Genomic DNA, 26,596 nt, shown 5'->3' with positions numbered 1-26,596 from the left:
GGGCTCAGAACCCTCACCATGAAGAGAATTGCAGGTTCCATGGTCTGATCATGGAGTGCATATGTCAGAGCTGGGCCCCCTCAGGATTAGAGCAGTGGACAACAAATCTAGGTGTACATGGAGGATATCACAGTACATTCTGCAGAGGACACCTCGGACCATAACAGAAGACTTAAGACAGAACAAATTGATGAACTATCCCAGCCAAGTGTTGGCAGTGAATATCTGGGCACATGGGGACTCTAAGCTGGACTATGTCAACCAGTGGATTCTGGGAAGATGTCATCATGCTTGGATTGGCGAGATTGGCAGTAATTCAAACTGTTGAACTATCAAAATCTCTTGAGCAAGGCCCTCAGAGTGTGCCCCACATCAAGGATGCTGGGATGGTGTCTGGTGACTGTTCTTCATCCCAGGGTGCAGAGACGTTTGGGAGGCTGGGTGGGCTTCTCCCCATACTTCCTCTCCCCCCTCAGACCCAGGAGGGAAAAAGAGAATGTCCCACCGACCCTCCTGTGGTCCTTGACCCATATCACCCTAATAAACTATGCAAGAATCAAAAGTAATTATCAGAAAAAAATCTTTTTTTAACAAAGTGGAGTGTTCGGGATTTGAAGGGCACTCATGGGGTGCTGGCTGCACTGACTTCCCACCACTGTACTGCAGTGCTAGCTCCTCATCTCCATTTCTTCAGGGCTGGACTTTGCTAGCATTGAGTGTCTTGAACCTGATGAAGCTTATGTTGAGAAATAAAGGTTATATTATAAATTTTACTCTTTAATTCTACTTCCCATGAATCCAAGTCTCATCATGTGTTTCTTGGCGTGTTTATGTCTGCGTTATTAGGTGTCTATTTTTCTTAATGCTTCTCAGTGTTTTGATGAAATTAATGCTGGGTACTTTCGCACTGTGTGGTTTTTACTTTGTCCGTTGATTTTTTTCTCTTCACATTTCACCCTGATTAGCTGCTTCAGGTGCCTAAAATGTTACTGATTTTCATGTTAACTTTGTAATTCACAGTCTCATTGAACACTTTGACAAATTCATGAAATATGCGTCTTCAACTTTGCATTCAACTTATGATCTTGATGCAAATTGTCTTCCCTCTTGTGTGTGTGTGTGTGTATGTTTTTTTTTTTTTAAGATTTATTTATTTTTGTTTTGGAAAGAGGATATACAGAGATTAGGAGAGACAGAGAGGAAGATCTCCCATCCGATGGTTCACTCCCCAAGAGACCACAATGCTAGAGCTGAGCCAATCCAAAGCCAGGAGCCAGAGCTCTTCCAGGTCTCCCATGCAGGTGCAGGATCCCAAGGCTTTGGGCCGTCCTCAACTTCTTTCCCAGGATACAAGCAGGGAGCTGGATGGGAAGTGGAGCTGCCGGGGTTAGAACCGGGGCATGCATATCGGATCCTGGTGTGTTCAAGGCGAGGATTTTAACCACTGCACTATCATGCTAGGCCCTCTTGTGTTCTTCTATTGCCAAGGAGGACTGCTGTTGCTGAGTATTAATTTTGTCTCATAGAAATATTACTTTTTTATTGTCTCTGGAATTTCTATTGGGAAATCAGCGATCAGTGATTTTGTTTATTTCAAGATAGTCTTGTTTTTCCTATGTGAAGGATTTTGTCTTCTGTTTTTCCCAGTATTGTGTTGATGTGCATTAGTGTAATGCTGTTTTAATTTATCTCTGGGCATTCTTACAACTCCTTAAGTGTAGCTTTCTAGAAGATGCTCAGGCATCATTTTTTTCTTTTCCTTACTCTTGTTTCAGGTATTGGCTTTTCGGATGTAATGCTCTGTGTTCCCACTGCCTCTGCTTGTGTGTCATGTTCTCACTGGTTCCTGCTTTCATGCTTTTTATTCTCCATGCTGCATTCCAGCTAGTTGTTCTGCTCAGTCTTTACTTCAGTAATTGCATAGCTGTAGCAGTCTGTTATTGAGCCCATCTGCTGACTTTTTGTTTTCTGTATTATGTTTTCAAGTCTGTGATTTTTATTTCATTCTTTATGCTTCCTAGCTGAAATTTTTAGTTTGTCCTTTACATTTGTAGAGGGCTACTAAACTGACCATTGTGTCCAATGAGCTGTAGAACCTAGCAATTGAGAAAGATTTTTACATTTTAAAAGGAATGCTTTAAAATAGTAGTAAGAAGACAGTGGGCTTTGTGGCACCGCATCTTAAGCTGCCACTTGAGTCTGCACACCATATTGGAACTCCAATTCCAGTTCAAGTCTTGGCTCTGCTGCTTCTGACCAGGTACCTAATAATGAGTCTTCAGAGGCAGAACTTCGGTTTCTGCCTTCTACATGGAAAACTCAATTTGGGTTCCAGGCTATAGACTTGCCTTGACCAAGGCCTGTATGTTGTGGACATTTGACAAATGAGCCAGCAGATGGAGGATATCTCTCTCTCTCTTTCTCTCTGCTTTTCAAATAAATAGATTCATTAATTTTAGAAGAAAGGATACGTATTAAAAAAAACACTGAAACTGGGCCCAGCGGCATGGTCTAATGGTTAAAGTCCTCACCTTGAATGTGCCGGGATCCCATATGGGCGCCTGTTCTAATCCTAGCAGCTCCACTTCCCATCCATCTCCCTGTTTGTGGCCTGGGAAAGCAATCGAGGACGCCCCAAAACCTTGGGTCCCTGCACCTGTGTGGGAGACCTGGAAGAAGTTCCTTGTTCCTGGCTTTGGATCGGCATAGCATCAGCCATTGTGGTCACTTGGGGAGTGAGTCATCAGACGGAAGATCTTCCTCTCTGTCTCTCCTGCTCTCTGTATATCTGACTTTCCAATAAATAAATAAATCTTAAAAAAAAAAACAAAACCCACAAACTGAAGTATCCAGTAGAGGATTTGTGTGTGCTTAGAGCAGTCGACTGGAAGTACTTCTAACCTCAGCTTTAATACTGAAGTGATCCTAAAGTGAGATTCAGAGTCTTGTTGAATTCTGCTTATTTTCGGAGTGTTCTGACTTTGCGTGGTCACAGTCAGGGTTCCCCTCCAGGCTGAGCTTCAGAACGAGGAATCAGAACATGTTCTTAGGAGAAAAGCAACCTTCAAGGCCAGGAACTGGATGCGCTCACGCATGTGTTATTCGTTTCTAGACACACAGTTGCTCATTCTCACACTGTCCTTGTGTGTAGTATTTATGTGTTCTCTACTGTGTCTGTCTTACCGGATGCACTTGAATTACCTAAACCACCATTACCAATAGGGGAAGTTCATAATGTAATTTCTGTGTGTAGTTTTTTTATATTTTCTATAATTCCTCTGGAGATATAAATTAAACTTGACTGTTCATTCAGAGTGCATTTATCTTGTATACATGTGTCTTCAGTGCTTTCCTATAGAAAAGCAGTTAGAAACTAGGTTTTTAAAAATTAATTTCTCGGGCCCGGCGCGGTGGCGGAAGTGGTTAAAGGTCCTCGCCTTGCACGCCCGGGATCCCATATGGGCGCCGGTTCTAATCCCGGCAGCCCCGCTTCCCTTCCAGCTCCCTGCCTGTGGCCTGGGAAAAGCAGTCGAGGACGGCCCAAAGCTTTGGGACCCTGCACCCGCGTGGGGGACCCAGAAGAGGCTCCTGGCTTCGGATCGGCATGGTATCGGCCCGTTGCGCTCACTTGGGGAGTGAATCATCGGACGGAAGATCTTCCTCTCTGTCTCTCCTCTCTGTATATCCGCCTTTCCAATGAAAAAATAATAAAAATAAATCTTTAAAAAAAAAAATTAATTTCTCTTAATGGTGTGAGAAATTGAGAAAATTTAATAGCATACCTCCTATGTAAAACATTCACTATTTAGATCACAATGGTTTGTTGTTTTACTCCTGCAACATGTATTACCTGAGATGTCTCGTGTTTCGTGATAGGAAATATACTGTAAGTGTGACCATATTAAAGATGGGGTAGTGAAGTAATTTCCTTCCTAGGTTTTCTTGTGTGCCTCTGCCTAGCATATTTCACTAAATCATTTAGATTGTTGGTACGTTTCTTAGAGACCAGCCATATACTAACTAATTCAGCAGTAACTGTAAAGATACTTAGAAATTTTGGGGATGTTGAGTGTCACCGGTTTGTGGCTTAACTCTTGCTACCTAGTGCTATGCTTTAATCCAAGATGTGATTGTTTTCTGATATTAGCCACTGTTTGGTTTGGTTTTAATGTCTCTGTGTTCGAATAGCTTCCTACCCTTTACAGTTAAACTGATATTTTTAGGTTGGACGAGAAGCGGTTGGATTTTTCCTGTGAAACACCATTAATAATAATGATCTCTTCTAAGAGACTGGTGTGCTTGTCACTATGGCAATACCTGGTAGCTTAGGAATATTTCAAAAAGCTCTTGGCTAAGAATGGAGAAATTAGGTTAGAGATGAGATTGTAAATAATGTAAAGAAAACAGAAATGCGTTGTTGCAATGTGTCAAGAACTTTTGAAAAGGTAAAGTTTGACGTTAAAAATAATTAAAATTTTTTTCCTTCAGCTTCCAGCTGATCTTACCAAGATGCACCTCACTGACAGCCCTCATCCCCAGGTGACTCCTGTGTCTTCTAGTCAGTCTGCTTGTAGCATTGCCAGTGACTCTGGAAGCAGCAGTTTATCTGATATCTATCAGGTAATAACATTAGGTATTTGTTTGCTGTAAATGTGGGGAACTTAAAGTTATTTTGCAAAATATTCTGTCAGTGCAAAATTCAAGCATAAAGTATATGCAGAAATATACATGTCTTTCAGTTTTGCATGGCTAGTGACAGGAAGTGATCAGTCTTTTAAGAAGGATTGGGAGTGGCCCATGGTTTGCTTTCAATTTTTTTAAATCCTGCTGAATCTATTAGTACATAATACTTCAGTAAGTCGTGAAGAGCATTAGCATTGCTTTGGTATTGTAAAGTGTCTGTTACTGTTATGTAACATGAATTAATTAATATATTTATGAGCTTTGCCCTTTCAACACCCAGAAGCAGTCACTGACTTACTAGAATTTTCAGTGATCCGTATGATGCAGGCTTTGGGAGGAGCCCACCCTAGGAGCATCCTCACATGTCCTGCTGAGCTTGAGCCCAAGAAAAGTTCAGAGTTCTGTACTCAGTGCAGCTCTGTACAAACTTCTTTAGTGGGGGGCAGTTTCCTATGTGAGGCAGTTTATATCCTGGAGTCCAGTGGGTACACACAGCTTTGATAAAATAGAGAACACATAATATTGAAAGTTGGTTTATTCCAGGGCTTGTGATGTTGTGCAGCACGTTAAGCTGCTGCCTGGAACATCTGCATGCCATGTCAGTGCCAGTGTGAGTCTCATCTGCTCTGTGTTTAATGCAGTACTCTGTTTGTTAACCTGGAAAGCAGCAGGAAAAGATTCAAGGGCACATGTCACCTGTGTGGGAGATGTTCACCCTGGCAGTTGAAAATATTTTTTTCTTTCTCTGGCAATGGAAGATATGTCTCTTTCTCTCTCTGCATTTCCCTCTATCATTATGCATTTAAACACACAGAGTTGTTGGTTTATTCAGAAATGGAAGTATGTGATATATTCCATGGATATCTACAGAAATTTAAACACCGTGTATTTAATTGTAAACTTCCTAGTGGCTGTATTTTAAAACAAAGAAATCACACTTAAGTTTTAATATATTTTATTTAGTTCTGTATGTGCAAACACAATAATTTTAACATATAAAAAGCATGTAACATTTTGACAGTTTTTTTAAATTGTTACTGTTTATTCATACCAAGTCTTAAATTCCTTGATTGAATTCCTCGGTTCAGACCAGTGTACCTGGTGGCCCCATAGAACACACATCTGTGGAAGCATAGTCTTTGGTTTTTGTTGTTGTTGTTGTTGTTGTTGTTTTTCAGAGAAACATTGAGACTGTAGTTCTTCTGAATCACCCAGATTCAGATATTTTAGAAAAATCAGCCTTCTTCTGTAAATGAAGTTGATAGGCAGATGAAAGAAGGAAGAGACAAGCCTTTGTTTTTATTTTATGTGCAGCTTTTCAAGTTGTTCTGGCCTTCCCCAAAGCAAGTGTCTGTAAGAGCAGTGACATCTCGGAGTTTTTCCCTGGAGAGGCTCCATGAGGAAGATAGACCGGAATTGGTCAAGTTCAGGATGTGCCTGCAGAATTCTCTCAGGATAAGTGGGGATGTCTGGACCTTGCTGAAAGAGACTGTACACAGGAGATGTGTTGACATAAGTGGGAACTTGACCTCACTGGAATGTTCCATTTGCAACCTCGTGTGATCTGATGACCTTTTTAGAGCCAGGAGCAGAGCCCTGAATAGTTGTGAGGAAAGGGACAGAAGGATAGTGTGCAGTTTAACATCTAAATTTAAAGGAGAGTTATAATGCTAAAAATTTGTGGAATAGTTAGATTAAGTCAAAGTAATAGCTAAATGTAGAGTCGTAGGTAGCTAAAAGAATATCAGAAAGGCTGGGACAAAAGCAACAAAAATATGAAACAAGAGGAAAAATACTCAACATTAAAATAATTATGCGTATTTCATATTGCATGAACAGAATGTAAATCTGAGTTCAAGAGCAACAACTGACATTGCTATTAAATAGTGTATTTCTGCTGGTGGTAGCTTTGTGGGTGGTTTTCAGTGTTCCTTAACTAATTATTATTTTAATATTTCACAAATTTTAAGGAATGTATAGAGCCTAGGATAAAAATAGAACTTGAAAAATATTGTACAAAGTGGTAAAAGATATAGCTAAGAGTTAAGAGCAATAAAAACTGATTAATATTAGATGGATAAAATATATCAATATGCAGGATTTCTACACTTTAAAAAAAATCTACAATTTGAAAAAAATCCATTTATAATCATGATGTAATATTACTCAGCTAAATTGTGTTTGTGAAGTTTTCAATTAGAGCCTTGTGACTAAATGAAAAATGAGTCTTGGAGTCATTTTTTCCCTTGATCTCAGACTACCTTTATGTAGTATGTGTTTAGCTTATAATTATGCCTTTGTCAAAACAGATTGATTTGTCTGGTTACATAAATTTCAGTATTTGAGAGTTTTTAAAGATAAAAAAACCTAGCCTAAAACAGCATAAGCAGAGCCTTGAAAAATAATGTAATACTTTTTTAAGATTAATTTATTTTTATTGGAAAAACAAATTTCCAAAAAGAAGATGAAAGATCTTCCCATTCAATGATTTACTTCCCTAGTGGCTTCACTGGCCAGAACTAAGCTTATGTGAAGCCAGGAGCCAGTAGCCTCTTCTAGGTCTTCTGCACAGGTGCAGGGTCCCAAGGCTTTGGGCCAACCTCCACTGCTTTCTCAGGCCACAAATAGGGATCTGAATGGGAATTGGAGCACCTGGGACACAAACCAATGTCCATATGGGATCTCAGCAGATGCAATGTGAGGATTTAACCACTAGGCTACTACGCCAGACCCTGATGTATTTCCTAACTTGGAGTGTTGGGATGAAGAAAAAAGGAGATAGCCCACTTAGTAGGGAAAGTGCTTCTACTATTACATGTGGCCAGATGTGTGGCTATACTGCTCTGCATTTCGCTGTTAACAATGGTTGTGTCTTCTAATGTATCATTGATAACTTTTGATTGACAGACAAACTTGAAAGTAAAGCATTTACCACAGATAATGCAGATATGGTTCTAGCATGGCTGTTTCTAGTCAGATTAGATTGAAGTTTAGCCAAGAACATGCGTTAAGATGTTAAAAATTCTGGGATGGAGTATTTTATGCATCTCGAAGAGTATTCAAGAAAATAATTGTTTCTTTCTGGAAGCCTTATTTGGTCTTTCTCCTAGACCTGGGAAATTGAGATATCTTGACTGTTGAATAAAAGTACTTATCCTTTCATTAACACATTAAATAACCACTTGCTTTTTAAATTTCTCTGTAGGAAATGCCAAGGCTCCTATTTGCCATTTCTTTTGTGACGTATTCCCCCTAAATCACAGCTGTATTGAACACGCTCCTCAGAAACATGGCATTCCATTTGTCACCTCAGCTAGCCTTACCCCATCATATGTGCTTCTCCACCTGTTTATTTTTCTATTTAAGAACAGTGAGTGTTCTAATCACATCTAACCTCCCTCCCCTTCGGTATCATTTTTAAATATATATATATTTTTTTTTCTTTCAATTTGGAAAGCAGTGTGACAGAAACCAAATGCTCCCTAATGGCATGTCTGCTGGCACCTAGCCAGTCCAGATTCAGCAGCCATTAACTTCATACAAGTCTCTCATGTGAGTGGCGGTGCACAGGAACCTGGGTTATCTTCTCCCACCACAAGATGCATTAGCAGGGAGCTGGATCAGAGACGGAGCAATAGGACTTGAAGTGGAGCTCGGGTGCGGGATGTGGTCTCACTGTGCTGGCTTCACCTGCTGTAGTGCAGTCCTGGCAGGGCTTTCCTCCCCACCCCCTTTGAAAAAAGATCTTTAGAAATAGTGCTGTATCTTTTTGAAAGAGTGCTGTATCTATAAATAATCTGCCTAAAAATCTTAATTCCTCACCATCTCATTTATATTCTTCACACCTATTTCAAAGTCATTTCCAAACACAATCTGCAGTCTTATTTAAATATTTCACTATTCTGTGTAATATTTCACTCTGTCACCACTTTATGTATTCTAGACCTTGCTTCATGAGAAATATATGGTACTCTGAACATATGCCTTTCTTAGCCTTGTGTCTTAGACATACTTTTCTGCCTGTGGTTCCACCTAGATGACATTTTTGAGTTTCATGTTTTTCTGATGATAATATCTATCTTGTTCCTTGGAAAGCCACAGCAGTTATGCTCTGATCACATGATTTCGTGGAATATTTTTATTATAATTACTTGAACTTTAATTTTTCAACATCAGATTTGTGGAGAGCACTGTCTGTATTTTAGCATTAGAAACGATGCTTAGGCAAGCACAAGGTTGGCCCTAAGGAAGTAACATAGAAAATGTTCTAGTTGAATTACATTTTGAAGCATAAACCAATATGGATTCCAAGAAAAATGTGTAAGATTGTGATACTAACTAAAGTTCATGTATGCTGCCTGTCTGTCTATTGTGGGAATGAAATACTAGGCCAGTCGGATGTAGTTTGTGAAAGATACATTCACAGTGTACTTGCCTGACAAGGAATACAAAAAGGAAGCATAAGGGTTGAGGTCCATAAGCAGAGTTAAAAGAAATACTGAAAAATGGGAATTCAGAAAGGAAAAGCACTGTAAACCTAAAGTTCTGACTTAATACTTGCCCCTGTATTTGAAAATCTGGTTTTTTGTAAGTTTAGCTGTCATAGTTCCCCTCATTGTAGCTTCATGTTTATGTAGAGGCAAACAGGAAAAGGATATCCTCATGTGGTTTATTTTGGGAAAGCCAAGTCATCAGAAAATCACCTCAGACTGTCTGCTTCATCAAATTATATTTATATAGAAACATTAATATGACACGGCAGGGAAAGGACAAGAAACTGAATAGCTCATTAGCCCTGTCACCAGTGTACTCCCAGTTCCCAGCCCCAGACTTCGTTTATCGTCATCTTTCTGTAAACTTGTTATAACCCAGGTGCTGGGATAAATTAGTTGAAAGATCAGACTTTAATTTACTGTCCCCTTATTGAATATGAAGCATATTTTGATTCATAATTTTGGTACCAACTCTTCGTATTATCTTACAAGGTTCTGAGTATCTGTTAAATTTTGTTTTTTGGTTTATCTGTCCTTTCTCAAGTGAATAGCTTTTACTGCCTTTTCATGTTTGCACACCCTATGTTTTACACTTTTTTTGCTCGAGTTCCCATTTTTCTTCATGAGCTCCCACTGTTTAGCCATGAGATAAACCTTGTTTCTCTTGTTCCCATTTGGGCTGCTGTTAACAGTCAGTAGAAATGTATTTCTTACTTTCTGTTCCCAAAAAGTTAAAAGATCAAGATGATAATAAATGAAGACCCTCTATCTGACTAATAAATGGCATCTTCTAGCTGCATCTTCAGGTAGTGAAGGGAGTGAATTAGCTGTGATGGACCTCATCCTAATCCCATTCCAGAGGGTTCTCCTGTCCTACACACTTCCTTCATGGTTGGGTTGCTTTACAAAGGCCTGGTCTTCTAATGCTACTGCCTTGGTGATGAGGATTTCAGCATAAGAAATAAGAAGGTAGATGAAGTCAGGGTGTGGTGAGAGGGGGAACACATTTGGAACGTTGCAGACCCTTAAGAGGCAGGTTGTTTCATCTTCAAGGTCTCCAGTTAGGTGTTGAGTCTGGATCGCTAGTCATTCATTACTTAAAACTGAAAAAAAAAAATAGAAATAACTGTACGATATATTCTTAGAGAACAAGTCAATACTATTGCACATAAGCGTTGGAACTCTTAACTTGATTTAGCAAAAGCCAAAAGGCTAACTTTTGCCAGACAACGCTGGCCTCAGTGAATCTGAGTGCTTACAAGTGTCATCTGCCCGTGTGTCTGTCTCTGGTTTTGGATTCCCTGTAACGGTTTTTTCTTTGCTCTCTGATGGAGCCCACAGATGCTCTTTGCTCTTTCTTTGTCCTGTGCTGTTACCACTTCCCTGCTCATTGCTCTCCTTTTCTCTACCCACTCTCATGTTCAGCCCCCACTGGAATGCATTTCTATGTGGCTGAGTTTTTTCCTTCAATTCAGCAACTGAAGAAGAGGTGCTGCTCTACTTCCAGCTTGAATTATGAATCCTCGTGGCTTAAAATAGAGAACAGCAGCACCCCAAATAAATAAAATCTTTTAAGCAGATAAGTAGTAAATCTTTAAAACAACAGATGAGGTTCAAATTGTTTTGTGCAGTTTTCATCATCTTTGCTATGTTTGAGTGTTTTGCTAATTTTTTCATGTAGCTGATATGCATGCCTGTTCATTTTTAAATGAATCAGTTGAGTAAAGTATTTGGAAGTGTTATCTCATAATTTTGTGACAGTCTTGTTTTCTGTAGTGCTTTCTACAAATAACATTTTACAATTTTTAATTCGTTTTTGAAGTTGCGACTTAAGTTAATATTAAGGTAGGAATGGGGTTGGCATTGTGGCATAGTGCATAAAACCTTCTCTTACAATGCCATCATCCCACATGAGCACCAGTTCAACACCCAGTTGCTTTATTTCCAATCCAGCTCCCCATTAATGAAAGCAGCAAGATGGTTCAAGTGCTTGGGCCCCTGCACCCACAACAGAAACCCAGAAGTTCCAGCCTGGCTTCAGCCTGGCCCTGAATTGGCCTTTGCAGGCATTTGGGGAGTGAACAGGGGGATGAAAGATCAATGTCTCTTTCTCTACTTCCACCCTGCCTGCCCCCCCCCCCCACTGCCTTGCCTACCCTCTCTGTGTTAGCCTGACTTCCAAATTTTTAAAAATGTGGTAATGACCTCAGCTCTTTGCATACTGTTAGATCCAACAGTAAGGTATTGGGAAGAGATGTATGTTTGTTTTTTAAATAATCTACTTGAATCTTTGCCTTTAAAAAAAAAAAAAAGCACTTCTTGAGCCATGCACAGTAGTAGCCTGGTGGCTAAAGTCCTTGCTTTACACATGCCAGGATCCCAGGTGGGCACTAGTTCATGTCCAGGCTGCTCCACTCCCTATCCAGCTCCCTGCCTGTGGTCTTGGAAAGCCGTATAGGATGATCCAAGTCTTTGGGACCATGTACCCACATGGGAGACACGGAGGAGGTTCCAAATCATTGTGACCACTTGAGGAGTAACCTGGCGGATGGAAGATCTTTCTCCATCTCTTCTTTTCTCTCCGTATCTGCCTTTCCAGTAAAAATAAATATTGAAAAAACACTTCTTAGTTTACATTATTACTCTTCTAGATGTTAAGTCAAGTCTGTAATCAAAATAAAGTAACTTTTACAACTCTTGGGGGTGCTCCAGTAGAATGTACTCTACTCCTGAAGTGGTTGTTAATAAACCTGTATTTTCTTTCACTAAGTGTTTTAAGATGTTTTGTACTTTTAAGAAATGCTATTGTTTATTTGAAAAAGATACATTTGGTAATATTGAATCTCTTCATAATTGCATATATGGTGGCTCAGATTTATCACATAGATATACTGTGGAATGATGAGCCTGTGTTTGGACTGAGATAAGTCTTCTATAAATTATCATCTCATATTCTCTTTTAAAAAGATTCTTTATTTGAAAGACATAGTTTACACAGATACAGCAGAGATCATCCATTTGCAGATGGATGCCCACATGGCTACAACAGCCCTCGGTGTGTGTCTGCAGCGAGGAGCCAGGAACTCTCGTCAGGTCTCCCTTATGGATGGCAGTGTTGGAGTGCTGCTTATTTCTGTATAATGCTAAGTAGGCAGGGTTGGATTTGATTGAGATTGTAACATGGATTATTTTTTCATTTGAAACCTATGGAATGATGACTGACTAAGACTTTTTTTTTCCTGTAGGCTACAGAAAGTGAGGTAGGAGATGTAGATTTGACACGCCTTCCAGAAGGACCTGTTGATTCTGAGGATGAAGAAGAGGAAGATGAAGAGATTGACCGCACAGATCCACTACACGGGCGGGATGTTGTTCGAGAATGTCTTGAAAAAGAGCCTGCAGACAAGACTGATGATGACATTGGTAAGGAACACTTTGGTGCTCAGTAACAGTTTGTCAGTTACCTATAGACAAATTACTTCCAAATTTAAGAATTTAAAACAATATACATTTATTATTCCATAACTTTTGTGGATCGGGAATTCAGTAGTGCTTTAGTTGGGTGATTCTGACTTGGCATTTGGTATGAGTGGTAGCTAGAATGTTACCAGAAGCTGCAGCCATCTGAGTTGTTTGTCAGTGGCTGAGCAGGAGTAGCTCGGTCTGGGATGCAGTTCATCACATGGCTATTGGCACAAAACTTGAGTTCCTCAGTAAGAGCCCTTCTATGTGACAAGTACTTCTCTCAATACTAGTGATTCAGGGGAGAGCAAGGCAGATGCTGTGCTGTCTTCTGGCATTTGGCTTCAGGAGTGACACCACGTTACCTCTGGCAGGTTCTTTAAGTCATACCAAGCAGTCTCCCTGTACCTTGAGAAAGATCCCACAGAATGCCAGCATCAGGAGGCAGGGGCCTTCAGTGTCTTCCCTGAGCTTGGCTGCCACAATTTATAACATAGACTTAGGATTGCACTGATTTTTTTTTTTCATTCATGTCCACAAAACATTTAAAGCACAGTAATGGGAATGCCCAGTATTTATTAATTAGCATTTTAAAACTCTTCAAAGATTATATATTTTCCCCCAGATTGATAAAATATATATAAAACTTTTGGTTAAAATGTCACATTTTTCTGTATGTAACTTCTTTCAGATCTGGTTTGGAAAGTTTAATGACACTAAAAGTGTTATCTTCAGGAAACTAAGAATATTTGCTGTTGATTCTGTATTATGAGCCAGTTAAGATTTTGTCTTAGGTTATTTTGTAGTCATATTTTGTTCACATTACGAAGGTCAGTCAATACATGTGAGTGTTGTCTCACATTCTTAGGATATAGTTAAATAACCTGTAGTTTAGACTCACCTTGTGAATACTATCTAAAAGTAACTAAAAATACATTTGAATGGTAAAGAGCTTTCTGCTGTTTTCACACAGTTTTTAAAAAATTGAAATATAATTTGCTGCAGTTGTCTGTGGGTGTATGGCACCATGCAGCCGCTATTTAAGTTCCTAGCTGATGGCCTGCATGTGTTTCTCCTTTATTACTCATGTTTCTGTGACAGGGGAACATTTGTTGGTTAAATTTAAGAAAGTTACCTATTTGCTTTGACAAATTCTGAGATATAAATCACATATATTATTCCTGATTTAGTTACTGACACTTTCTAAGTTATTTTTAAAAAGAAAAAGAGCCTTAAGCCCACTAAGAACTAGATAGAATAATTAAAGAATATCAGTAAAATAAGGCACCATGGGGTGACATCTCGGGCTAGCATAATGAGGGAAAATCTCCAGCCTCAGCTGATATGTGCAGTTTCCCGGTTCTCTGCGAGTTGTGAGTTCTGGTGTGTCTGCGTATTGCCATACTTACATGTGGGTATGAGTATATGTATAAACCAGGTACTTTTTTAAAAAATCAGTAATAAAATTATTCCTGTTTTAGACATTTCTAGCTTTATTAGAAATTTAGTATTCCAGATTTTGATGTCAACATATCTTTGATGATATTAATACTAGATTTTTTTTTTTAATAGAACAGTTACTAGAGTTCATGCACCAGCTCCCTGCCTTTGCAAACATGACCATGTCTGTGAGGAGAGAGCTCTGTTCAGTGATGATTTTCGAAGTGGTAGAGCAGGCTGGAGCTGTTATTCTTGAAGATGGCCAAGAGGTGGGTCAGCAGATAAATGTTACTGATACTAATTTTAAAAGTAATTTCCAGAAACTTGTGTAAATATTCACTTGTAGTTTTACATTGGGTTTTTTTTTTTTAATGATATGGGGTTTTAGATTGTTTCTGAACTGATAATTTTTTTGTTTTGGATTTCGTCATAATTTTGTCCTGTAGCAAAGAATTTTGCACAGTACAGGTACTGGATAAGTAATTTTGATTGACCCAAATAAGTTTTTATGTTAGAAATTATGTTGTAAGATAGTTTTAAAGGATGCATGTAAAATTCAAAATTGTTCATTGCAGGCTTTCATTGTAATCTATTTCTTTTAAGATTTATTTTTATTATAAAGGCAGATTTACATATAGGAGAGCTAGAAAATACCTCACTGTAGCCTATTTCTAATATTGAAAAATGTGACTTTTCGGGCCCGGCGCGGTGGCGGAAGCGGTTAAAGGTCCTCGCCTTGCACGCCCGGGATCCCATATGGGCGCCGGTTCTAATCCCGGCAGCCCCACTTCCCTTCCAGCTCCCTGCCTGTGGCCTGGGAAAGCAGTCGAGGACGGCCCAAGGCTTTGGGAACCTGCACCCACGTGGGAGACCCAGAGGAGGCTCCTGGCTTCGGATCAGCATAGTATCGGCCCGTTGCGCTCACTTGGGGAGTGAATCATCGGACGGAAGATCTTCCTCTCTGTCTCTCCTCTCTGTATATCCGCCTTTCCAATGAAAAAATAATAAAAATAAAAATCTTTAAAAAAAAATGTGACTTTTCCAAAATAGAATAAGCAATAGCTTGTTTTATATCAACAGGATATCATCTTATATAGATGTTATTTTAAAATTATTTGCTTAAAGTTATTGGAGGGTAAGCCTTATTTCTGCGTTTTAAAATTTTTCCTATGTATATGTAGCTACTTATTAGTGGGGGTACAATATTCTAATTTACTACATTTATAATGTGTTATAATGAAAGTATTATGATTAGCATTTCTGTATTTTCAAATATTCTGTTTTCTGTGTGTTGGAAACCTTTAAATAAATTCTTCTCTAGTTATTTCGAGTCACTTGTTTGTTGTAGACTGTAGTTGCCTATTGTGCTATGTAACATCAGAACCCTCCATGTTTTGGTAATCATTCTATCTTCACTCCCCTCTGATGCGCTTCATTCTGATGTCTAAGTGGTCATCTTTTTAGCTTTCACAAAAGTGAGAGCATGTGGCATTTATATGGATTTCTTATTGCACTCAATGTAATGTCTTCCAGTTCATCCATGTTTTCACAGTAATAGGAGTTCATCCCTATAATTGAATATTCTATTGTGTGTATATATATTATACTTAATCCATTTATTATAAATGGATATCTTGCCGAATTCTGATGTTAATATACTTCTAGTTAGGTGTTTGATTTGCTCATGTTTTTCTGGTTTCTGTTGATGTAGTGAAAAGTTAATTATTTAAGATCTTTTTACTTTTTTAATGTGGCTTTTGATTGCTAAAAAGTTTTCCTTTTCAGTGTTGTTATGTCCCGTAAATTTTTATTTGCTTATTTATTTGAGAGCCAAGGAAAGGGAGACAGATGGAGAGAGTGCAATGCTTATCTGCTTGGCTTGGTTTTCAACTGCCCACAACAGCTAGGACTGAGTCAGGCCAAAACCTTAAGCCACAAACTCAGTATCAATCTCCCATATGGGGGGCAGTGACCAGCTACCCAGCTACATTGAGCAGCACCTGCTGCCTCAGAGGGTACACATCAGCAGGAGAGCTAGGAATCCAGCCTGGGCACTGTGTTCTGGTAGAGGACGCAGGTAACCCAGCTGCTGTTGACTCCTAGACCAAACACCTGCCCATGGCTCATAGTTTCTGGTATGCTTTGTTTGCATTTGTATTGTTTCAAGCAATTTTTTAAATATCCTTTCTAATTGTTTTTGACTCAATAGTTAATTCCAAAGTATGTTGTTTATTTTCTTATGTTCTACTTACTGACTTCTAGTTGTATCCCATTGTGGTCAAAGAAGACAAGTGCCTATTCTGTTTTGTTTTTCTAGATTTCCTTTGAATTACATTTTATCTGTGAAAGTTGGAGCTAATGATAGAGATTAATGTCAAAGGAAAATAAATACTCTCCCGCTGATGCATAGTAGGCCTTTAAAGTACATCTTCTTGAGGCATTAAATACTAAAGTGTAATGTCAGGGTTTTTGGATTTTTGGATTTTCTTGTTAGATTTGCAAGTTTTTGTGAACTAATCGCTAGTTGTGTTAGGAGGAATGGGCAGTGCTTCCTGGGTGCCCTGCATGTGTTAACTGAGTCTAATATCACAGTAGGTCTCTGGTAGCAGAGTCTTCATGACAGGCACCCTGAGGCTTGGCATGGTGTGTAACTTACCTGGGTCACTCAGGTGGTCAGAAACCATGGCTGGAGTAAGATTCTAAGAGTTCATGCTTTCTTGACACTACTTTTCTTCAGAAAATTAGTGAATTATCCAAGTTTCTTATTTTGATAAGCAAGCAGCAACAGCAGTATTAAAGTAAGTGATGGTTGGCATAGAACAGACTTAAGTATTTTGCAGTAGGATCGGATTCCCTTTTTCAAATATGAGTGTGATAGATAGCTTCATAGATAGATACATACATAAATACTTTTTCATAATTAACATAATTATCCTATTTTTAAAAATCCTTTGTTTTTCTCTGTAGCTTGACTCGTGGTATGTTATTTTAAACGGCACTGTAGAAATCACTCATCCAGATGGAAAGGTTGAAAATCTCTTTATGGGAAATAGTTTTGGAGTTACTCCCACTCGGGATAGGCAGTACATGCACGGAATTGTGAGGACTAAAGTAGACGATTGTCAGGTAAGATTATCTCTTTCATCAAATACTCTTGTTTGCTTGCTTTAAAATGGCCAAGCCTATTTGGTGTTTTCCTCAGAATAGCTTCATTTAAGTTTCAGAAGCTCATAGATCATAAAGGATCAGACTGTCAGATATTTATGAAATATAAACAAAGTACATTTTAAGCATTTACCAAATTAATATGAGTTTGTTATATTTTACATCTGATATTCGCCTGTTTGGAGTCTTTCTGTGTCTTTGTTATTTTTTCTTTAAATAAAATAGGAACTTCTAAATTGTTTCTAAATTACTCGTGCTTCATAGTTGAGAGAGAAGTTGATAGTAACTTCTGCTTTTGGAGAATTCAGACAGATTTAACTTCTTTGGTCTCTGCGTATGAATAATCTTAATTTTTGCTAAGAATTAAAGTAATTGAAAGAAAAAAGAACTGATGCCGCTTGATTTCTTACCTTTGTGTTCTGCCTTGGTACGTAGTGATATTTTTATGTACTATAGATTTATTAATTGTCCCCATGTTGTTCTTGGACAGTTTGTCTGCATAGCCCAGCAGGATTATTGGAGAATTCTAAATCATGTGGAAAAAAATACCCATAAAGTGGAGGAAGAGGGAGAAATTGTCATGGTTCATGAGCACCGGGAGCTAGACCGGAGTGGGACCAGGAAAGGACACATCGTCATCAAGGTAGGCATCTTTTATTCTCACTCTGTTGGCTGATAGAGGAAAGCTTTCACCTTGCTTCCAAAAAGGCTGTGGACAAACAGCCTAATTTAAGTGTATGATTTGATTATTTTGCCACATTGGTTTTGACACATTTTTAATGAAGAAGAACTTAACTGCTTTTTGGTGTCAGTGTGGGTAAGATACTACTAGAATATACTATTCACAGTTTTCCTTCTGGAGATTCATTTTACAATTCATTGATGATAGGACATTTTAAGAGCAGAGATATTTAGGCACAAAACAAGAAAGTCAGGAACTATCTGTGAAAGTTCAGGGAGCTCCAGGTAGAGACGCAGTGCTTGTTGGGTCTTTGTGACACATTAACAGCCTGTGACTTGTGCCCGTGCCCTGTTTCTCGCCTTGAAAGGGAGGCAGCACAGTAGTTGAGAGTCTCAACACAGTTGCAGAGTCTGAGTATTAATCCCTTTGGCTGTTTCTCCTCTCTTTGTCGCACCACTCACTATAGTGCCCTTCCTTTCCTTGTTTCTTTGGAGACCCCTAATGTGGAATGGAGCATAATCATTGAAAAGAGAAGGAATAAATGCAGAATTGTTTGTTTATCCTTGGTTGTAAAATAAGTATTTTATTATTAATTGCAGGTGTAATGTTTCATTAAATAGTGAGGGAAGTAAATGAAAGATGACCGGAATATGATGTCACATGTGTTCTTGGAGAATCTGGGTGTTCCTCAAAGCTGCCTTCAATCTTTTTCTCCCCATCCCACTCCAAACCAGAGAATGTAATCCTTGTGTTTGTAGAAGGTGAACACATAGATGGATTGTCAAAGACAAATGCAGTACTTCTATAATTTAATGTTTTATCTTGAGTGAGGATTCCTGGTGTTTTTGTTTTGTTTTAATATTAAAATTTATAGAAAAGCTGCAGTGGTAGAGAAAGTGCCCTAAGTCAGATTCTCCAATTGCTAGTGTTTCACTCCTTTTGCTCCACTGTCAAGTCTTTCTCTGAATCTTTTGAGAGCACTTGAAAGTGTGCTGCCTCATCACTTCCACAAAGTCCATTGTACATTTACTAAAAATAAGAACACTCTGCTGCAGCAAGCACTGTAGAATCCTTCAAATTAGGAAGTGAACATCGGTCAAATAAAGCCATTTGGCACTAAGACACTAATTAGATTCTCACTACATTTCTCGGTGATCCTTCTGTTCTACTGCTGGGATACAAAGCCATCCAGGAACAGTTGTATTTTGTTGTCGTGTCACTTTCACCTACTCCAGTTCTTCAGTCTTTTCTGGTTACTAATATCCTCAGCAGTTTTAAAGAATAGTAGGTGACGACTCCCCTCTTGTTGTTATGCGGTGTTTCCCATGATCTGACTGAACCCAGGCTTTCCTGGCAGGAATTCCATGAAATGATGTTGTGTTCCCAGAGCTTCAAATCAGGGACACACACTGTCCACCTGTCCCCAAGTGAACATCAGTGACCCAGTGATGGTGGTATCTGCCTGCCTGGCTGCTTTGCGTAAATTTTCCATTTCACCCATTGTAAATGATGTACATTTGGTAGAAAGTAGTTCTGTAATAGTGTCAATATATTATGCACAAAGTAGGTATAAACCTCTGCCTACTAATGTTTGCTTTCGTGCATAGAATACTATTGCTGTAACTTTTTGTAAACTACTATTGATTAGTAGATTGAGGGACGTTTTCTCTTTGATTTTCTTTTTTCTATCAGTATAAATCATTTGTTACGTTTTCTTCTCATCAGTAGTGTTCTGATGCTCAGGTTGTCACAAATTAGCCAGTGAGCAGACTGTTAAAGCTTGCTCCTATATTCTTTTGACATGCCCTTATTATTCTGTAAGCACTTTGTGGTTTTCTGGAAAATAGTAAAACATCAATTTTTCTTACTTCAGCTCTGGAATTGGCCATTTCAGAGAGCCCCGGATCTTTCTGTTGGCAAACAGCATGCATTAACTGCCATCTAGGCACTCACTATAGTCTTTCCTACTGAATTACCATTTCTTTGGGACTCACCAGACCCAGATAGGGAGCAGATAGGTGTGTATAGATACACGTATATAACTTTATTGTCTCTTAGTAAACAATCATGACTTGATACTTATATTTGTAGTTTGAATGCTGTTGTCAAAGTACTGAAAATCACTTCAGTAGGGCACTGCTGTTAGATATTGTGCTTACTTACTTGCTGTGTATCATGCAGAGTGTAACCACGCCAGCTGTTTCTTACCTGCTGTGTCTGTGCTCTCTGTCTCCCAGCATCCCAGCTTTGAAAATGCTAGTGGGCTCATTAACAACTTGGTTGTGCACTTGTGCAAATGTATGGTCTCAACTGTCAAGACCTTACCGATTAGAATGTAAATGCCCCTGATACTGTTGTTCAGTTCTCACCGTTGCCAGAGCTACACATCATCCAAGAACCAGATTTCAGTTTTTCTAAACTGTGGTTAGCTTGAATAGTAAAGCCAATTTTGCTCTGTTAGACTGTTTTGGAGGGTAGGAGAGGAATGACCTATAGTCTTTTCCCTCAGGTGGGTTATATGAAAAGCCTTGCCTGAAACTTCTGACTTCCTTCTAGAAAAAAGACTTAGAGACTTCTTTTTAGCACTGGATACTTTAAAATGAATACTTTTTTTTTTTAGCATTGGATAAGAATGTTGTTAACATTAATGTACACTTGCCGTAGAGTAATTCTGAACTGTGAATTACTTGGGTGAATGAGAAAAAGTTTAGAATCATGGCAGGCAGCAGATTGCTTTGGTTCTTGGAGAGGCAGACAGATCTCCCTAATTTTTAGAAATGTCTGGTGTGAAAGCTGAGAATGGGAACTCGATCCAAGTCCCCTACATAAATTGCAGGATCCCCAAAACCCAAGCCATCAGCGCTGCTTCCCAGGGTCTAATTAGCAGAAAGCCAGATTCAGAAGTCAGAGCAGGGACTTGAACCCAGAGATTCTGATAGGAGAAGTAGGTGTCTCAACTGGCTTCCTGAGTGTGGGCTCAGAGCCTGCCACACGAGTTGGCTTTTCTCTAGTTGGTTTTTACGTTCTGTGTACTCAATTCTTAATTACCTGCAAAGAGATGAATTTTAATGCTGACTTCAAAGCTCAGAGAAACAGGGAAGTTGTTTGGATAACACTTTATAAGTCTGGATAAAGTAAGAAGTTGAAACTCTGAAAGAACAGTAAAGATTGGAGTTCTAAGTTGGAGAAACAAAGAGAGCACTCCTGGAAGGAGCAGCAGTGCCTTAGCATGTCCTAACTGGAGTGCTCCTCCAGTAGCCTGCGAGCAGAGGAGAGTTTGACATGGATTACAGTTGAAGGGAAGCTTTCGTTTTTCTTTGCTTTTTGAGCTCTCACCTCTTAGTTCTGTTGCATGTGCTGGTTGCGTCAGGGATGGCTGACAGCCCTTGCTGGGGCTAAGCAACACTCAGAGGCCCTGCTGTGGTCAGCTCCAGGGGAGTTACAGCTGGGTGAATGCTTAGGTGTTTGTTTCTCCAACATTTTTCTGTCTTCAGCTGCTGCTGGATTACAACCTAAAGAGATAACTACCACTGTTACTAAAGGCATATAGGGAAAACTCCACTTTGAGGTCTTACCAAAAGGATTGGTAACAGCGAGGAGCCAGTGCAAGTTTTTGGTTCCTGATGTGTTTGCTTATTTCATAACTGTTCCTATGCTTGGATTTTAGGCAACGCCTGAGCGTCTCATCATGCATTTAATAGAAGAACATTCCATTGTGGACCCAACGTATATAGAAGATTTCTTATTAACATATAGGACATTTCTTGAAAGCCCTTTGGATGTTGGAATCAAACTGTTGGAATGGTTTAAGATTGACAGCTTGAGGGATAAGGTTGGTTTACAAATAAAAAAGGCGTGAAAATAATATTAAACCTTTAAATTTTATTCATGAAGACTTCTGTAGTTTGAATGTTTACTTTGATAGCTAGTTTTAGTTAAACACTTCAGTGAGTTGATACCAATGTATCCTTTTGAGGTTTACACAAACATTAAAAGAAAAACTGAAATAAAAATGTGTAGCTGTAAATTTAGATTAGGAAGCATTGTGAGATTATTTGAAAATCTCATTGCAATAATTCATTATTTCTGAATGAAACAATATATAAAAGCGGATTGATAATTTTGAAAGAATACTATATTTGTAAGAGGGTTCAGGTTATTTTTAAGCCTCAGACTATGAATATATTTGTATTTCTGAGTTAGACTTTATAATAATTAAAAGTAATTTTCAAGCCCTAATTTATCTCCTCTGACTTTAAAATCTACCTTTTGAGTAGTTTTTGCACTGCACAATTTTTAGAGTAATCTACCTTATTTCATGTACTGTGTTTGTATATGTCATGTAAGTGCTGATACTACCATATCAGTAAGGCAGGAAATAAGTTGGTTTTTAAAAATAAAAACTAAGTCCATAGTTGCCTATTATGTGTAAGTATTATTGTATTTTAAATGAAATTTTATGGAGATAACTGGAATTTTTTGAAGACCAGAATATCCACAACCACAAGAATACACTTCCACTTTTTTGGAATTAAAAACATCTCATTTTGTGCTGAAAATATAAAAACAGAATTAGCAAATATATACAGGGATAACTGGTTAACTCTATGAAGAAGAAAAAATTAAATCCTTAAAAATCCTTAACCAGTTATGAAATTTTAATCAAAATGAGTTAGAGACCTAAGTAAATACATGAGCTAAAAACTAAAACGTACACCTGGGAAGGAAAAGGTAAGGTGCAAGTGATTTCTCCTAAGTGACAAAGCACAAACAACAAAAGAAAAAAATTAAACTTTGTCTAAATTAAGACTTTTTCTACATCAGACATTCTGTCAGCAGCGAAGCTGAGACCACACACAGCATAGAACATGTTTGTGAAACATGGCTCAGGAGGTGCTGGTGTCAGAATTACAAAGAGCTCTTGAAGTCATTGACAGTATTATTTTTAAATGGGCAAAAGACATGAAAGATGTTTCTCTGAAGAACTTGTATAGGTGGCTAACAAGCACATGAAAAAATGTTCAATTCCCCGAGTCTAGGAAATGCACTTTAAAGCCCTCAGTGAGATACTGCTATATATCCACTAGAATGGTTTGAAAAGAAACAAGTGAAGTACACAGTGCCTGGTTGTGGAGCTAGCCAACCTTCTTGTCCACTAGCAATAGCGAGGGAGCCTTTCCTCTGTTAGGGACCATTTTAATACTTACAGCTTCATCCACGGGCCATGTAAACTCTGTCAGCTTAAACTTTAGTTTGCTGCAGATTCAATTTTGAGTCCTGCCTGTGGTGGCCTTGGGAGGGCCAGACCACAGAATTTTGAGAGCTTATTGTGCAGGCCAGCGGTGCCCCAGCCCTGTGAGCCTTCACTGATCCTGGGATTGCAAAGCAGTCTAGCCTGCCTGGGAAACTGTTGGGCAGTTCTTCAGCACAGTTCATCATGGAGCCAACATATAGCCCAACAATACACCTGCTCCTCGGTGTGTACGGAAAAAACTGATAACAAATATACATTCAAAACCTTGTTGACTAAAAATATACACGCCAGCACTTTGTGACAGTTGCTAATGGTAGAAACAATCGAAGTTCCCATCATAAACAAAATGTAATATAATATATAATTTTAAAAATACTAATATAAGCATGGTAAGTGAAGGGCAATCACAGAAGGCTACATATGACATTCTATTTTTATAAAATATCCAGATAGGCAAATAAACAGGGAGCAGAGAAGTTTAGGGGATCTTGGAAGGGACATTTGGTAAGTGACTTTTCAGTAGGTATAGTTTGGCTTGCTTTTCCGAGGTGATAAAAATATTCTGAAAATACGTGGCATGATAACACAATATCATGAACTATATTGAATGTTCTTAAATATTTAAATTTCATTTGGTAATGGTGAATTTTATGTGTGTCCCATCAATTTTAAAATACACCTCAAATCTTGATTAGGTGTGTTACTCAAACCATCTTGCATTTGTTAATTGTTTACTTTTTTCTTAATCTCTGGAGCAAAGTAAACAAGTCAGTTCAACACTTTGAAAGTTGACAATGATTTTGGTTAAATTTGTCACTGGCTATAGAAACAATTTTAAGTGATCATGCACATTTTCCATGAATTTTTTTGAAGTCCTCTTGTAGATCTCTCGTTCCTCTTACATGTTACCAACACATGCTTGTCCTCTCTGACTCTGGGAAAGCTCAGACTCAGCCAGGCCTCTTTTTGATGGAAGGCTTTTTGTGTATGAAGGCGGGAGAGGAAGATGAAAGCCTCAAACTCAGTTCTCTCAGTTTGTCTTTGGAACCGACTTTTCTAAGCATAGGCTACCTCCTCTGTTTCCACAGGTGACACGGATTGTATTATTGTGGGTAAATAATCATTTTAATGATTTCGAAGGTGATCCAGCTATGACTCATTTTCTAGAGGAATTTGAAAAACATCTAGAAGATACGGTAAGGCCTAAAAGCATTTGTCTTCATCATTGAGGGATTGCATAATGTCAGGTGCCCAGAAGTGCAGAGCAGCAACAGCCTTCATTTTGTGCTGTGTCTAAATGCTCCTTCTACAACTGCTACCCTGCACCCTCGCTTGACAAGCTCCTTGTTGGTGTTTTTATTTCTGTTTTAAGACATTGTAAATTGCAGTTACCAGGGAATAAGCAAGTCCCTTGATTGAACCCAAGAAATATCCCTGACAAAGATGTACAGTCATTTGCCAAAGTCATCCATATTTTTCTAAGCATATAGACATTTTCTGTGGTTCATGGCCATTTTTTGTAATTCCCTTGTTTAGGACTGTTATTTCATTATTTCTGATTTGTTCCTGTGGCTTAAATGGGTCTTAGATCTAGTCTTTGTTCTTCCTTGTCTATTCTCTGAAGCCAAAGGTGTATTTTTAAACCACAAATACAGTAGGTTTTGCTGTCTTTTGTCAGTAAACATATTTCCTTCTTAAGTAGTTTCTCATATATTCAGCTCCCTCATTTAACTTTTCAAGCTTTTTCTTGCTTACATTATAAGCAGCTAAGACTCTGGTGCTTCCTACCAGTTCTGCATCTCTCATGTCACTAGAATTCTCTGATCTGAGTCCTGCAGTTTGGAACTATACACTTCAGTTCACATCTCATATATCAGATCTGTAGTAAGGTCTGGGTCTCCCTTCTGCCTATCATGGCTAAGACAGAAGGTCTTACTAACTCTCACAGTAGCTGTTTATGAGTACCAGTTCCTCTCCACGATGCTCCGCTTCATTCAGCTCCCTGCTTGTGACCAGAGAAAGCAGTGGATGGTGCCCAAAGTGCTTGGACCCTGCATCCACATGGGAGACCCGAAAGAAGCTCCTGGTTCTTGGCTTCAGATTGGCTCAGCTCTACATTGCCACCATTCTGGGAGTGAACCATTGAATGGAATATCTTTGTCTCTCTACCTCTCCTTCTCTCTGCAAATCTGCCTTCCAATAAAAGAAAACAGTTTATTTCGCTTTTGTTTTGTTTTTTAAGAAAGTGACGGTAATAGAGATCTTAAATTGGCAGTTCAATTCTCAAATGGCTGTAATAGCTGGGACTGGGCACAGCCAGATTCAGGAACCAGAAACTATCTGGGGTTCTCATGTGGGTGGGAGATGTCAAAATGCTTGGCCATGTTATGCTGTCTTGCTAGACTTGGGGCTTAAATTGCCGCTCCATTGTGGAATGCTAGTTTTGTGAGCCACTTACTCCGTTGTGTCATACCACTAGCCTTGCCCTCCTTCAGTTTCATTTACCCCAGTTTACATGTTCTATAATCATTTGTTTATAGTTCTAATTTGATTAAGTCATTTTCTTAAAACAGCCCTGACATTCATTATATTTATGTGTGTGTTATCCTTCTCTGTTTAACAGAAAATGAATGGTCATCTGCGGTTATTAAATATTGCTTGTGCAGCAAAGGCAAAGTGGAGACAGGTTGTGTTGCAGAAGGCTTCCCGGGAGTCCCCTCTGCATTTTACCCTTAATGGAGGAAGTGAGAAAGGATTTGGTGTTTTTGTTGAAGAGGTAGAACCAGGTAGCAAAGCTGCCGATGCGGGATTGAAACGTGGTGATCAAGTAAGTGAAATGATCAGCTCTTTAAAGCTGCTTTACGTGGTATGTCTGCTACTTCTGTTCTCACTTGGTATGTTTTCAATTAAGCTTGGTCAATACAAAGAAACATTTTTCAAAATCAGTTTTGATAAGTGGTATTTATGATTTACCTTAAAAGGGTAACGTGTTTGCATGATGGAAGATTCGATGTAGTTGGCCAGAAACAACATGGTCTGCTTCTGCCTTGTGAACTCCTTTAAATAGGGCTATCAACCCAAGGATAAAAAACAAGTACAGCCTTAAATTATTCCAGAAAGAGCAATACACCCACATGAGTTCCCTGATTTGCATGTTTTGAAGGAGGGGCTGTCAAGTGCAAGTGATCAAAAATTACCATGAATGATGGTACCAGATGAAATAATGTTTGTGCAGTAACTTAACTCTTGAGTAGGCCAGTCCTACAGAGGGACTAGGAGAAAGGTGACTCCAGGAGGAATTCAGAAGTGATTTATTTTTTCATATCGTCATTAGGTTTATTTCTGTACATGATGCAGTCACAACCTTGTTTCATAACAATATGCACTTTCCTGGGTCACCTCAGTCCTATTAATCAT

At 38.8% G+C, this 26,596-nt stretch overlaps 1 protein-coding gene across 19 annotated transcripts in view; it reads left to right on the top strand.

The window, feature by feature from the left end:
• The window catches only part of RAPGEF6 (Rap guanine nucleotide exchange factor 6), a 156,658-nt gene that overhangs the window by 64,181 nt on the left and 65,881 nt on the right, over positions 1-26,596 (top strand). For 16 of the 19 annotated variants that reach the window (XR_005882945.1, XM_040971209.1, XM_040971046.1 and 13 more), the window contains 8 exons: positions 4,489-4,620; positions 12,422-12,599; positions 14,211-14,347; positions 17,046-17,204; positions 17,734-17,886; positions 21,593-21,757; positions 24,268-24,375; positions 25,803-26,006. Coding sequence is in view for 18 of the 19 variants with exons in the window: in XM_040971209.1 (XP_040827143.1) it covers positions 4,489-4,620; positions 12,422-12,599; positions 14,211-14,347; positions 17,046-17,204; positions 17,734-17,886; positions 21,593-21,757; positions 24,268-24,375; positions 25,803-26,006 (1,236 nt within the window). In the remaining variant the exon portion in view is untranslated. Of the gene's footprint in view, positions 1-4,488; positions 4,621-12,421; positions 12,600-14,210; positions 14,348-17,045; positions 17,205-17,733; positions 17,887-21,592; positions 21,758-24,267; positions 24,376-25,802; positions 26,007-26,596 lie in introns of those variants that run through there. The other 3 variants (XM_040971235.1, XM_040971323.1, XM_040971331.1) reach the window with 3 other exon arrangements.

Source organism: Ochotona curzoniae, unplaced genomic scaffold (genome assembly GCF_017591425.1).
Source record: "Ochotona curzoniae isolate NIBS_2020 unplaced genomic scaffold, NIBS_Ocur_1.0 contig_1, whole genome shotgun sequence".
Taxonomy (NCBI): domain Eukaryota; kingdom Metazoa; phylum Chordata; class Mammalia; order Lagomorpha; family Ochotonidae; genus Ochotona; species Ochotona curzoniae.
Note: the sequence above shows the minus strand (reverse complement) of the source record. Positions and strands in the feature narration are given on the sequence as shown.